The following is a 14,707-nucleotide window of genomic DNA, read 5'->3' as shown; positions in this document are numbered from 1 at the left end:
CTTGATTTATTTCTCCTCTAAACATTTACTGTATTTGTAACAGCCAAACTTCTAATTACCTGCGTGTGTCCTCTGTGAGTTAAGATATGTATTCAGCTGCTATAACAAAGGTCAAAATAACAGTGACTTAAACGAGACAAATGTTTCTTTTTCTCTCATGTACTAGATGGAGTGTAAGCAGACCCAAGCTGATAAGGTGATTTCATAGTGCTGGGGACCTAGGCTTCTTCCATCTTGTTGCTCTGTCAAAATCTAAGATAGCTGCTACTGCTCCCACCATTTCATCTGTGTTCCAGCCAGGAGCAGGAAGAAAAGGAAGTGGAGGGAAGGTCCCTTCCGTTTAAGGCTATGTCCCGGAAATTGCACACATCACTTCTGCTTATATCCCTTTAGCCAGAACTTAGTTACTTGGCCACCCTTAGCTGCAAAGGACTCTGGGAAATATACCTTTAGCTGGAAGGTTGTGTGCTTAACGCTGGGGTTCTATTATTAAAGAAGAAAGCGGGAGGGACTTCCCTGGTGGTGCAGTGGTTAAGAATCCGCCTGCCAATGCAGGGGACATGGGCTCATTTCCTGGTCCGGGAAGATCCCACATGCTGTGGAGCAACTAAGCCTGTGCGCCACAACTACTGAACATGCGGTCTAGAGCCTGCACTCTAGAGCCCGCGAGCCACACACAGCTGCTGAGCCCGCATGCCGCAACTACTGAAGCCCGCGCACCTAGAGCCCATGCTCCACAACAAGAGAAGCCAACGCAATGAGAAGCCCGCGCACTGCAACGAAGAGTAGCCCCCGCTAGTTGCAACTAGAGAAAGCCCACGTACAGCAACGAAGACCCAACGCAGCCAAAAATAAATAAATAAATTTAAAAAAAAGAAGAAGAGGAAGAAAGGGAGAAACAGATATTGGATGATATCCAGAAGCCTCTACAGCATGTTCAATGAACTGAAGGATTTATAGGTTTATAATGCACCTTTTCTAGTTTTTCCTATAGATATTTGGCTGTATAGGTACTTGTCTTACCCACAGTTTTATAATCTTAAAGATAAGGACTCTCCTATGCATCCTTGAGTCCCTCTGATCTTACATATATTTTTAAAAAATGATACTAGTTTTATGTTCACCCACAGTTTTCAACCTAATGTTCCTTAATACTTGCTAATTAAAGTTAAGCTGACCTACAGGAGAATGGCTAAAACAGGAATTCTTGTCACCATGGTCATAACGCCTGGCTGACAGAAATTCTTAGGGCCCCTGGTGTCAGGGCTTAGATGACCCCTGCCAGGAGCCAGATCCCTATCCACATACAGGAGGACTTTCTTCCAGAGGGTTCTGACTACCAAGGAACCAGGTCAGAGCCCAGGTCTTCCATGCAGACTTTGTGAGGCCATGCAGGAAAGCCAGAGAGCCACCATTCACTCATTTGTTCAATCAACAAACAGTATTGAGCCCCTTCTCCATGACAGGTGCAAGGTGTGTTGGAAACACGTCAGGGTCTGAGGCAGACATGAGGCTGATTGTTTAGATGGGACAACAGACATGGAGAGTAAATGCATTATGATGGGGAGGTTTAAGATGCTCCAGGAGCAGGTCCTGGGAGACCTGACCCACAGGGAAGGTCCAGGGGAGGCACCAGAGGGCCCAGAGAAGGACGGGAATCAGGAACCATCCAAAGAAAGGTTCACCTTTGGCTCACTGAAGTCGTAACTTCTGATTCCAATTTCCCGGGCCCTCGGGTTTCAGGCAATTAAGCTGGGCTGGTGAGAGGAGGAAGCAGGAGCCATTGAAGCATGGATGGGAAGGAAGCAGGTATGACTGAGACCAGATTATGAGGACAGCCCTATAGGGACTAAGTCAGAAAGCACTCTGAGGTCTGTGGCCTGGCTGCTGGCATATCTGCTTTTCCTGCAGTGGAATCTGGACTGTGTCACTAAGACCACATCCTTCTCTCAGGTTGAGGGTAGGGGGACTTACCGGAGTCTAAACAGAGCAAAAGGAAGGCAGAGGGACTTCCCACGAAGCTCTCTCCCCAGGTGGGGGGAGGTGGAACTGAGGAGAAGCAGCTCAGTGCTGAATTCTCTCCAGTTCAGGAGCTGGCCACTGAAAGCATGAATCAACGTCTCCGGGGGCACAAAGTCAGAGGAAAATGTAGACAAAAATGGGCAGGGGGGTGCAAAAGCCAGAGCACTGAAATACTCTGTTTGCTCATAAGTGCCTGAAAATGCAGTTATATCTCTCCAACCACCTCCACCCTCTCTGGCCTCTTGCTTCATATTTATCCCCTCTGGATGCTTTCCAAAAGGCTCCCATCCCTCATGCACTTTTCCCTCAGGAAATGAAGAAAACAGTATCACTCAACAGTCACCTGATTTGTGTAAAGGACTTGGACTCTTTGTTGAGTATTCAGTGGAAGTAACCCAGGACTAGGGGGCAGAGGGTCTGGGGTCTAGTCCCAATTCTGTCACTAAGTTACAGTGTGGCTGTCACCTTTCTGGCCCTTGGACTCTTCCTCTGCAAATGGGAACAGTAATGTGCTCTGCCTCAGATGGAGGTGGTGAGTACACAATGAAATCATACCAAAGTTAAAAGGCTGTTGTTATATAAATAGAAATCTGTCAGAGGATGGATCCTTCCTCTGCAACGCAGAACAGCTCCTAGAAGCCGGGACAAACTCCAGCTAGAGAATACAGCAGCCGCAGCCGTACCTGTGAGAAAAGGTACCACTAGCAGCATTCTGTGTTATGACACCCAGCTGGCTGCATTTTCGGTAAATATGTACATTGAGGTACATGCATTCAGTGGGATACAATGTAGCAAGGAGAATGAGCAAACTTAAGCTCCACCCAACCTCATGGATAAATCTCACAAACATAAAGTTGAAAAAAAGAAGCAAGTCACTAAAGAATGCATGCACTATGATTCTATTTATGCAACATCTATAATCACACAAAATTAAGACACACTGTTGAAGGAGGTGTCCATATGGGTAAATCCACAAAGAGAAACCTATGAATTATTATCACAGAAGTCAGAATAGCTGGTATCTCCTTTGGGGAAGGAGGGAAGGGGTTTACATATTTGGAGGGGTTGGGGAGAAGGGCTGCTGGGGAGCTGGCACTCCCTGTTTCTTGCCTTGAGAGGGGTTACATCTGTGTTCACTTTACAGTTATTAAATTGTGCCGGGTTGTTAAACATATACGTTTTACGTAGTCTTCTGGATATATAATCTATCCTAGAATTGAAAAATCATAAAGGCATCTGAAATCAACAGGGAGCCACCCCAAATTAGAATAATAGCCTCAGAGATGCACTTCCTCAATTTTATAAATAAAGAGGCTGAAGCCCAGAGAGGTTGCAAGTCTTGCTGAAGGTCACATAGTGTGTCACTAGTGGAACTGGCCTAGAATGAAGGCCAACAACTCCTAACTCAGGTCCTCCACCACCTTCCGTCTCTCCGAAGAGGCCTCCTTGTGGAATGGTGCAGGTTGGGGGCACGGCTGTTATGGCTGGGAGTTCCCTTGTTTTGTGAAAAAGGAAAAAGGCAAGCTATTGGGCTGATATAGTGAAGAGCTGGTATAAACCCTGAAGATGGTAAACACTTTTCAAATGGAATTTTTAAAATATGTCCCTTTAACGTTCTATCTTGATAATGACAAAATTACAGAAAATAAATACCAGAAATCTCTGGTCACCCTGAGATCTATGGTTTGACTCGTGCTGCATCTGATTTGCAGATAGTATCGGATGAAGCTGGTTTGAAGGGACGGGGTGGGGGAGGACGGAGGACAGGGGAGCCAGGAAGTCTGCAATTTTATTGACTTATCCACCTGGCCTAGGTGAGACCCTAGCCCTGGGACAGCCAGGAAAGGAACCTCTGCTATCTCTCTGAGAGCTTTTTTGTTTTGTTTAGAGGTCAATTACTTCCCATTTGGGAAACTTGTGAACATTAAGAGGTGACCCGAGTGACGGGACTGAACGAGGCAGATAAGAGGCTGATTGCTTACAGAGCGGCTCCCTGGTGAAAGCCCTGCCTTGGATAAGCTGTGGTTGGTAAGACACACAAAAAGGGACAGCTTTCAGTGCGAAGGAGAGATTACAGGACGGAAGATGGGCAGCTGGGGGTGGGCTTGATGATCTGGGAGAGGGATGTGTTTTAAAGTGATCCTGACAGGATCACTTAAAGTGGGGAGTTGGGAGAAGAGAGTTTTCCTTCACTCTCCTTTCCTTTTGGAAAGAAATCTCCTTGGTGTCCTGGGAACCTCAAACTTCCACATGCTCATTTGAAGAAAAAAGCCACATGGGTTGCACATGGACAATGTTTTGTTATAAGTTTTGCTTGTTTGTTTAGGTCAGCAAATATGGATGCTACGGCAATCTGGACAGCAAAACAGAAAATGTCCCAGGTCAATGAAACATCTTGGGTATACGTGAAAGCAACACCCACTCCTGCCTTCCGAAGCCCCTCAGCCAATTGATTGCAGTTTACGAAGTCCCAGAAGGTAGCCTTGAACTGTATCTCAAATTACTAGAAAATATGACTCTAGCTTTGGCATGTGCCCATTTACTCTTCTCCTTTCCTAAGTCCTAGACCTTGCCCGGGCCCTCTCCCAGTAAGTAGTGTCATTCCCACCCTAATCACCAGGCTTAATCCACCTCCTCTAAACACCTTCTCTAAGCATCCCAGCTCACACTGGCTCTTCATTCTTGTTAGAGAGCTTATTGTGTGTCTGACTTGACATGCAGCATATATCACCTTGTATTTTCAGATACCTTTCTCATGTTAGTCTCTGGTATCCAATTAGATAATAAATTCCTTCAGGGCGCCAGCCAAATCTTATTTTCTCTTGTGTCCCATGTTCAGCGATGACTGAGATATTGATGATTGAACTAAGCCCCTGTCCCCTTCACTCCCAGGCTTGACCACAGTCATCGATCTCCCTCCTGGGCTTTTCCATGTGGCAAAAAGCATGGAGGGAGCTCAGGAGGCAAAGCCTATTCAGAACAACACTGCTGTACACCTGAAACTAACACAGTATTGTAAATCAACTATGCTCCAAAAAAAAAAAAAAAAAAGAACAGCATGTGTCTGGTAACCACTCCTTGGGTTGCAAGAGGGTGGGACAGTGAAGAGAATAGCATTTATTAATTTTCTACTCTGCGCCAAGTATCAATACTTTGCTAGATCCATACAATGATGACCTACATTTCTATGTAAGAACTTTGCCCAAAGGAGAACAAAAGATTTTTTAAAATTAACCTATAGTAGTTTAGAATCTGATCTTGGGAAAATTTAGTACAACTCACTGAACAACTGAGGGCCAGACAGATGGTTAGGCAGTGTCAGCATTAAACTTAAACTCAACTGTCATGAATCTAAAGCCAGTGTTCACAGATAACTTTTCCTCTTGTAAGGAATACCCACCCCCCCCCCCGCAAAGTGAAAGAAGTATGATATATCACCGTGTGACAATTTTCTCATGATGGAGATTTTAACTGTAATCTCTATTTTTTTTTGTCTTAGCTTAATTGACCAAGGAATATTTATTGAGATTTCTTAATTTAAAATATACAGACATTTCTTAATTTAAAATATACATTTTAATCCCAGGGATGCAAGACTAACTATAATTGAAAAACACTGCAGGGTGTTTCTAAATACACTTTTATTAACAGATATTTATGGAGAAATAAAAGAGAAAAGAGATGAAACCAAGAAGGAGAGAAAATATAAGGAAATGGTAGTAAGGAGAAATGTGAATACTTACCCTTGTTTTTAACTTAAACTTTAAGAGATGTAAGCTGTCAGTTGTCAGGCATCGTTTACATAGGACCAAGCAGTCCCTGCTTCCCACGTTGGCAAAAAAACAACCAGGGCAGATGCAGAAATGAGAAAATGCAGGGCCAGTACAATTTAATTAAAATTAGAATTTATTAAATAATAGAATTGAACTTTTGACAAGTTAGTGGTCCAGGGGATGAAGAAGCAGAGTTTTTCATTGTCTAAAAAATGATATCCAAGGAAAAAGAAAAGAGCCTGATTTTTCTACTAGTACCTGCCAAAGACAACTTTCTTATTTGATTCCCATGTTCCCATTAACAAAATGAGTTTGTTCTCAGTCTTCAGTTTGTATGATTTCAGACATATTTGCGCCTGGGGGAATTGTAACTTTCCCTAAAGTTCAGGCTTTCTGCCCATCCTGTTAGGACTTGTGGACAAGTGGGAGCCTCCTTTTCTGATGTGGAATTTAGAAACCTACTACCTTCTGAAAGAAAACCTACTGGGGCTGGTTGGGAAGGAGATGGGGAGAGGTAACCTCTCCAGAGCTGAATCCAAGTTTTGTCTCTCTAGGGATTTCTCTATGTACTGAAGACTTAGAACTTCTGAGTTTCATTTTTACTTTAATTTGAAGTCGTTGAGCAGAAACCGAGAGGTGGATAGGTTCTAATGGCCTACACACAAGGCAAACACACACTAATATATTTAGTCTATTTACTCAAGAGGCTGAGCTGTACACAGGAGATAAAATGCACTTACAGTGAGGGAAGAACTAGAGCGTGGTGGATATCTTCTGGAGAACAATTGTGCCTCCAGAAAAAAGCGCTCCACTGGATACTGAGCTCCAGGGAGCGCAGCCCGTGGAAGGGGTGGGGGGCGCAGATTAACCCCTGCAGCAGGACCGGCTCGCACAAGTCTTCCTGACTTCCTGGTCTTCCTCTTCCAGGCTCTTCATCCCCCTCCCCTGGCTCATCTCTTTTTCTCCTTCTTTCCCGCCCCCCCCCCCCGGTTGCATTTAATCGGGGGATCGAGGCCCTCCAGAGCACCCCCATCACCTCCCCATTCCCTGGGGCTGCTGCACACAAATTAAGGAGCCTCTTAGCCCCTGTATTTGAGGCCTGAAAAGTCACCTGCCTCAGAACTACTACTCTGACGCCCGAAACTGCCAGCCACCCTTGGCTTTCCTGCCTCCCAGTGCTGCTTCGTGGGCGGCTGGCAGAGGCCCCGCGTTGCGTCTCTTGGGAGAAGAACGCCCCCAGGGCCTTCAGCTGGATGGCTAGTCGAAGGCAATTCCTAGTCCCAGGGATCGCTCGGGAGAGAAGTGCCATCGGGTCGCCTGTTTCCTCCACGGCGGCGCTCCCTCATCCCGGCCGAGATCGGTTAGCGGAGAGGCGGGACCGAGCATCTATCTGTTCAGGGTGGCGCATCCGAGCCAAGACGCCTCACCAGGCCCTGACCCCCTGAAGCGTGGCGGGCAGATGACCCTGCGGGTTGGCGCTCGGTTCCCCCCCGCTGAAGCCAGAGCTGGCCTGGGGTGCGGGGGGCGCGCCGGCGTAGCCGCCGCCGTAGGGAGCGCTGTAGGCAGCGCCCGCGTAGCCGCCGAAACAGGAATAGGGCGCCGCGGCCGCGCCATAGGGGCCGGAGAAGGCGGGCGTGCGGGGGCCCAGGCAGGGCTTGCCATCACGCACCAGCACGGGCACCGCCACCCGGCGCGGCGCTAGCGGGTGGCCCACCAGTTCCAGGGACTTGTCCTGGCGCTGTCTCTTGCACTTATAGCGCCGGTTCTGGAACCAGATCTTGACCTGTGTCGACGTGAGCTGCAACGCGCTGGCCAGGTGCTCGCGTTCCGGCGCCGACAGGTACCGCTGCTGCTTGAAGCGCCGCTCCAGAGCCAGCACCTGCGCCTGCGAGAAGAGCACGCGCGGCTTCCGCCGGGGCCGCCCTTTGGGATGCTCCGAGCCATCCCCGCGCGCGCCGCCGCCGCTGTCACCCACGTCGCGCTCCTGCACCCGGGTCCCGTCGCAGAGGGGCGAGGCTGCGCTGAGGCCGGACTCTAAAAGCACAGGAAGGAACACCGTCAGCGCCAGCCTAAGGCTCACCCGAGAGATTCTTACCACTGTTTTCAAGGGACGCCCCTCCCCTCCTAGTAGCCTTCACTTGGGGTCCCCGTCTCTCCCTTCTGCTGACTCCTCACCCCGTCCCAGAGCTTGTTCCTTTCCCCCAAGCTCTGTCGCTTTTGCAGCTGCTGGAACGTAATACAAATTGTGACACTCAGTGGTATCCAGTGTACAGTCGTTTCCCCAAAGGTAGACTCTTGATCCAGAGTCTAAGCTTCGTTTTCTTCTTTGTATCTGGGCTGTTCTCTGTGATTGCAATTCTAAAGTGTGGGCGAGTTTGGGGAAACTTTTGCTGCGAGCCTATTAGATAGAGACTGACTTCAGATTGCTCTTGGTGGGGAAAGAGAGAGACAGAGGCAGAGAGAGAGAGAACCAAAATTCGGTGGCGTGCTGGCCCGGAGGCTCCCGTCTGCCGGGCTGTCCGCTGTGGCCCGGCATGTATCGCAGGGTGCTTGGTTTCTAGCCCAGGTGCCAGGGCCTCCAGGGCCTCCCACCTTCACCCCGTCTTCGCTCACATCCTTGTCTCTTTGGTCCTCAGATGCTCCACTGGCACCAGGAACCCTTCCCATCTTTCTTGGACGCGATGCTCTGTAATCCAAATTAACAACATAAAATAAAACAAAAAATATTTTCTGGCTGCTGATTCTTGGCTCGGAAACTGAGGTTCTCTCTGCGGGGTATGTAAAGTTGAGATCCACATTTGGCTTTATAAGAAGCGTCCTCTTTCTCCTTTGGGGTCTCCCGGGAGAGCGGGTGGCGTTGGCTTCTCCCTGACTTCCTCTTCGGATCGGGCAGCGCCCTCGAAGATAACCCCTGGGCGACTGTGCCCGGGGCCCTCCAAGACGCAGACTTTCCCTCCCTTCTTCCCACATCTCCTGATTTGACAAAGCTCTGTTTTTTATCCAAGGGTAGGTAGGAAGGAAATGCTGAGTCTTCATGGAAATTCACGCCAGGAGAAAACCGGGAACGTGAAAGGATGCATGCTTTTGGCGAGGCGGAGCAGGGGGCGCCTAATTAGAGCCGGTACTGCTTGGAATACGACTCCAAATCCACAACCGCGCTGACGCAGTCTCCTGGGGGCAAGGGGCTATTTGGTATTTCAGATTGAGGAAATAAAACCTTCCTTCAGAGAAGCCTGTGCTCAGACAAATTTAGGACATCTCTCCAGGCAAAGAGGAAAGATATTGACGAGGGTTTGTTTTCTTAGCAAATCAGAAAGTAACAGCTGGCCTTCAGTGACTCTGTGGAACAAGCAGGACCCCATTTGGGAGTCGCTGACCACGCAGGCCGAGGGGCTGCAGGCCACTCCGTGCTTTCCCGGTCACAGTTCGGAGCCCCTCTCACCCTGCGTCCCTGAAAGCAAGTTGAGGACGGAGGAGGCGCACAGAATCCCCGAGGGAAGATCCCTTCCACGCGAGATCGGTGGCTGCCGTGGCCCCTGGGCTTAGTTCCTGGAGCCGGGCGCCGGCCCCTTCTCGGCGTCAACCGCAGCCGCAGAACAGCGAGCTGCCCCGGGCGCGCCAGCGGAGGAGGAAAGCCCTGCGGCTGTCTTCAGCTGCCAGGTGACAGCAATGGTCAGAGGAGCGTGACCCCTTTTCCGGCAAAGCCGAAGTGAACGGCAAGCTGGCTGAGCAGCGTTGGGAGAGTTTAAGGTTTAGAGTCCGCTGCAGAAAATTCACAGGTTTCTTTGGGAACACAGCAAAGTGTACTGTTCTCCAGGCTCCTGGAGTAGGTGAATAACCAGCCTGCAAGTCGACGAATAACTCTGAACCAGCATCTTAATTTTCTTCATGTGGTTAGTTTGAGGCTCGAATGGAGTGTCCGTGGCACAGCCTGGCCGAGGAAGCCTGACCTGCGAGGCGCCTCTCGGGAGCCCCCAGACCGGCGTGGAGGCTGCGGACCAAGACGCAGAGGTTTGGCAAGAGGAAGAGTAGCCTTTTCATCCCCTGGAATGTCGAGCCTCTCCCGCCAAAACTTCCCGGGTGGCAAGAGCCAACCCATCACAACCCCCCCGTCCACCTCTTCCCTTCCTGCCGCTGGACGCAGATGCCTTGGCCTCTCCGCCAGCGCACAAGGTTGCGCCTTCGGAGACCAGGAGCTGAGACTCTGCTGGAGTCGTTGTAAAACGCGAGCTGCCCTTACCGTGCTCCAGGCAGAGGAACGACTGGACTGGCCAGGCCACTCGGCAAGCCCCAAGAAAAGGCTGGGCTGGGGTTGACCCCAGAGCCTACGGAGTTTCCACTCCCAAAGCGCCCGGCTGCTTTGATGGCTACACTTTCGGCAGACGGTTTAGGGTATAGAGGATGGGAGATGGCTGGGAAAGCTGGTGGTGATGGAGCACAGCTAAGATACTGTAGAGGGCTTTGCTGTAAGAAAGAGAAGCTGGAGTTTCTGGGAACTGTGGCTGTGGGTCGGGGGCGGGGATGTGTCTGTGGGAATCAGAGGACTGGCTGTGGAAATAGTGAACCCCCAAGATTCAGGACCTCATTTTCGTTAGGATGTCTGGAGGAGATGGTAGAGGGGGCTGAGAGTCCTGTCTTTCGGACTCGTCATGTGAAGGAAAATGGGGCTAGCCCTCGGAGCCGGGAAGACCAGGAGATGCGTGTCCCCCCCGCCACGAGACGATTGGTAATGATCCACCCCACCCCTTGGTTTCCCTGTAGGAGCCAAGACCGAGCGCGTACTCACGTGGCTCGCCCACCGGTTCAGCGTCCATCTCTGTGACTGTCTCACAGAGACCTTTAGGAGACTCTGACCCTTCCTGCCTTCTGTCGCCGTCGCCGCTACCGGCGCTGGGAACCTCCGACCCTAGCTGTTCTGGGACCGGTAGCAGGTACTGAGGGCTTTCCGGGCTCCTCCGTGCACCCCGGAGTTGCAAGGCCTCCGGGCCGATCTGCTCACGCTCCAGCCTCAGGATGTCATTAACCGAAAAGGGAGTGGAGGTGACAGGGTTCAGTAACATCCTGAAGGAGGAGGGGGCGGGGCTGGGGAGGGGCTGGGGAGTCCCCGGTCCCCACGGTGCGCAGCGCGCTGAGCTTTCCGTTTTGTCGCTGCAGACTCCGCAGACCCAAGGTCTACGATAGACACCCAGCGCCCCGGACTGCGCCTTCCTCTGGGCCATCCCTCCCAGCCGATTGACCGGGGCCGGGTGACGAAACCGCGGACCCCCATTGGTTCCCGCAGAACCCACGTGTTAACTCAGCATCTCCCCCCCGCCCCAGTCCTTTCTTCTCTCGCCCTTCTAATTCCTCTCCAACCCCCAGCCACCTTCCGAAAGGTTTGGGTTCTCGAAAGCAAGGAAAACGGGAGCGTGCGCACGGCTCGTATCTCGGTGAATACAGTACAAACGGGAGCTTCCGAGGTCAACCCTGGGTCCCTCGGGACTCTGCTAGAGGGTGTGCGGGGATGGGGGTGGAACCCTTGCTCTGCAACCCTAGTTGGTCCCTCCGGCCTAGCCTTAGCGCAACTGTCCAACGCCTGGCAGAGGAAAACTCAGGTGGAGACCGCTGGGCACCCGCGGGATTGGAGCTGCACGCGTGAGTGTAAGTGCGCGCACGGCAAGGGCCAGGAGGCTGAGAGCTCCTTCCAGGGAGCAGAGGCTGGACCGCAGAGGAGCGAGTCTGGACCCTCCACGGCCTAGACTGAGGTGGAAATGTCTCACTGAGAGCCGAGTCCGCATGTAGGGAGCCGAGATCCGCCACTTCCCAGGAGGGACATCTCAGCCCTGGAGCGAAGAAAGGACTTGGGAGCTATATTGCGGGAGCCCCTGACCTCTTTATAGGCTCCGTGAGTGGGTAAGGAGGAGAAAGGTAATAGTCCCCGCCGGGGTGTAGGGGCCAGATAGGGGCTCACCTTGCCCTTCACGACCCCAGGGTCCTTCTTTTCCTCCCCTTTATCCTCCCTAAAGTTGATTGTCTTGAGCGTGTGTGCATGTGTGTACGAACGCGGCGCCCCACGAAGGGGTGGGAAGTTTTGACGAGCATCAGATCTTCGAGAAAGCTCCTTGGGCACAGCTGGACCGAGTAAAGGGAGGCAGTGTGTGCAGTGGTTATGCAGGTGGAATCCACAGGTCCAGCCCTCACTCTGGAGCATATCAACTGTGGGCTTTGGGCAAAGTATTTACCCTCCCAATCTTAAGTTAAAAAAAAAAAAAAAAAAACGGAGATAAGAATAAGCCCATCACAGGATGATTGTGAGAATTAAATGAGATAACGTGTATGAAAATATCAGCGATTGTTACTACTCATGCTACATGGTTCAGTCAAATATGATTCCGGGTCAGCAGTCATAGCACAGAATCTAAGAAGTTAAAAAAATTTTTTTAAATCCAAATGAGATCTCATTAGAATTCTTTTTGGAATTTCAGATACAATGTTTCTTAAATAAACCTTCTTAGGAGAATTCAATATTATAAGAATTAACTGGGCATTATTATTTCCTGAAACCCAGATAAACTGTACACATCTCCCCAGGCTAGTGGGCACAAAATTTCTCGCAAAAATTCACGCAAATTTTTGGCAAATTTGATGGTTCAGCCAAGAAATAATTTCTTATATATCGTATCATTTAATCTTTATATCGAAGATATACCCTGAGTGTTTCCAGCTTTTCTTTTCTTTTCTTAGTGAAGAGTCGAAATCAGAGAGGTTAAGCGACTCCAGAGGTGGCCCAGCTGTCAATGGCAAGGTGCACCAGGACTCCTGTTTTGCCAGAACAGAACTCCTCCCTCCTTCCCCCCCCAAAGAGACATCTCTTTGCCCTCAGAGACATCGAAAACTTTCAACGACTCATACATTTATTTAAATTTTGTTATTTTTTTTTCTGATTATAAAAGTCATGCACACTTTGGAAAAAATTAGGAAAATTTGAAAAGAAAAACAAGATCCATCCGGAGACGATATTTTAAACATATCACTTCCTTCTTTTTTTTTTTTTTTTGTTTTTGTTTTTTTTTTTTTTTTTTTGAAATCATTCAAAATTATTTTAATGTATACACAAATAGCAGTATAAGGTACACGTATACATTATGTAATTTGTTTTGAGGTTTTGAAAAGCAGTATTTTTGGTTTTAAAATTCTGATACCATTATCTATTACATCATTCAAGTAACATATATTTCAAAAGTTAAACTTTTTAAAAATAATAACTAAATTAACACATGACTCTAAGACAATCTGATGGATGAGCTGACTTTACCAAAATAGTGTTGTTCGATTCTTCTACAGAAAGCAAGGAGGTTGCTATAGTTTTTCACCTTCTCAGAAAGTTCATCATTGGTCAACTGTGTGGTAAGAATGGTGTACAGATGGCCAAATACCAGTGCATCTAGTTCAGTAGGCCAGATGGAGACATATATTCTGCATTTGCCCTGCAAACCACTTTGACAGGCAGATTACACATCTGCAAAAAGGCCTGCACAGCAAGAGAAGCTGCATTGTCAGAAAGCAAAATTTGCTCCCCTTTCAGTTGCTGATATAATGTAGCATTTTCAGGCCAAGGTTCTGCAGCTGCAATCTGCGAGACGAAGGCTTCTGCCACTAGAGACATGTCGGCTGGGAGGCCCTGCGCCCGCGCTTCCTACTCCCCGGGAACCTCAGAGAACTCCTGCGCAACCCGGCGGTTCCTGGCACCTAACAGACCTGGCCCCGGCTGAGGCTCGGACTAGCAAAGCCCACCCCCGCGGCGGCCGTGGCTGCTCGGGCGGCGAAGACCCCAAGGTTACCGCCATCACTTCCTTCTTTATATGTTTTTGCATGTATGAGCTCATAGGGGATATGCAAGCTTGTATATTTTAAATTTACATCATGAGCATGTCTAGCTTCTCTAAAGAGTTTTTACAGATATATTTTTAAATGGCAATATAATACAGTCCATGTTATGGATGAACCATAATAGACTGTTTATACTTTTACATTATAGCTATTTTTTTTTTCTGTCGCTGTGAACAAGGCTTCAGAGAACATCTTTGCGCCTTCATCCTTGTCAACATTTTGGATTATTTCCTCAGCGTAAATATGTAGAATAAACAATGAATCAAATATTTTAACACTTCTAAAACATATTCCACGACTTCCTAGAAAAACAGTATTATGGCATCCTCCTCCCTCCAGAGGTGCAAGCGATTGTCTGGTTAGGCCTGTATTTACAATCAGCCGGGCACCCAAAAGACGGCGAATTTAGAGCCTTTCCATTCAGAGCACGCCGGGTAGGCGCTCTTCCCACTCCTCTCTGGGAGCCGGCAGAGTCCTCGCCTTCCAAGCTCGGCTGGGAGGGGACCCCGATTAAAAACTTTAAGCCACAAACCTTCCAGCACGTTATTCTAGAGTGGAATTCTCTCGGCGGACTGCCGCGCTCTAGGAAGTCGTAGAAGAAAGGACACCTTGGAAGAAATTGGCATCAGCAGCCCTGAGTTCAAATCCTGCTCTCAGATCCCCAGCCTTGCCTTTCTTCCCTGGTTTACTGCCAGGATCAAATGAGATTTTGGACGTGGAAAGGATTGCTAACCCCTCTCAAGCGGTGCAAACAAGAATCTTCGTTACCGAAAGAACTCAGGTTCCCCGGGCAAACCTGGAGAGCCGGGCCCACATCGCCCTCGCCCACCGAGGCCGGGAGAGCAGCGGGCCGGGAACCTGCACCTCGGCGCTCGGGTCTCAGCTCCCGGCGCTTTCCGCTCGCCCGGGCCTCGCGCCCCCGGAGTCGCCTGCCGCGGTTCGGGACCCCCAGGCGTTGGGACATCGCGGTAAATGAGCCGGGGCTCCGCGTCCCACTTTTTCCTCCCCCTCCAGCGCCAGGGCGCATTGAGCTGTGCGCTCCG

The 14,707-nt window shown here is 49.7% G+C and overlaps 1 protein-coding gene and 1 pseudogene across 1 annotated transcript; both read right to left on the bottom strand.

The window, feature by feature from the left end:
- Window positions 1–7,218: 7,218 nt before the first annotated feature.
- NKX2-6 (NK2 homeobox 6) lies at window positions 7,219–10,855 on the bottom strand. The gene is made up of 2 exons (XM_059926249.1): window positions 10,582–10,855; window positions 7,219–7,829 (listed from the first exon to the last, which is right to left on the bottom strand). Exons 1-2 carry the CDS (start codon window positions 10,853–10,855, stop codon window positions 7,219–7,221), a joined length of 885 nt encoding a protein of 294 aa, XP_059782232.1.
- A 2,037-nt stretch (window positions 10,856–12,892) lies between these two features.
- LOC132367652 (metaxin-2-like) lies at window positions 12,893–13,614 on the bottom strand (annotated as a pseudogene).
- Between the last annotated feature and the right edge of the window lie 1,093 nt (window positions 13,615–14,707).

This window comes from Balaenoptera ricei, chromosome 6 (assembly GCF_028023285.1).
Source record: "Balaenoptera ricei isolate mBalRic1 chromosome 6, mBalRic1.hap2, whole genome shotgun sequence".
NCBI classification, from domain to species: domain Eukaryota; kingdom Metazoa; phylum Chordata; class Mammalia; order Artiodactyla; family Balaenopteridae; genus Balaenoptera; species Balaenoptera ricei.
Note: the sequence above shows the minus strand (reverse complement) of the source record. Positions and strands in the feature narration are given on the sequence as shown.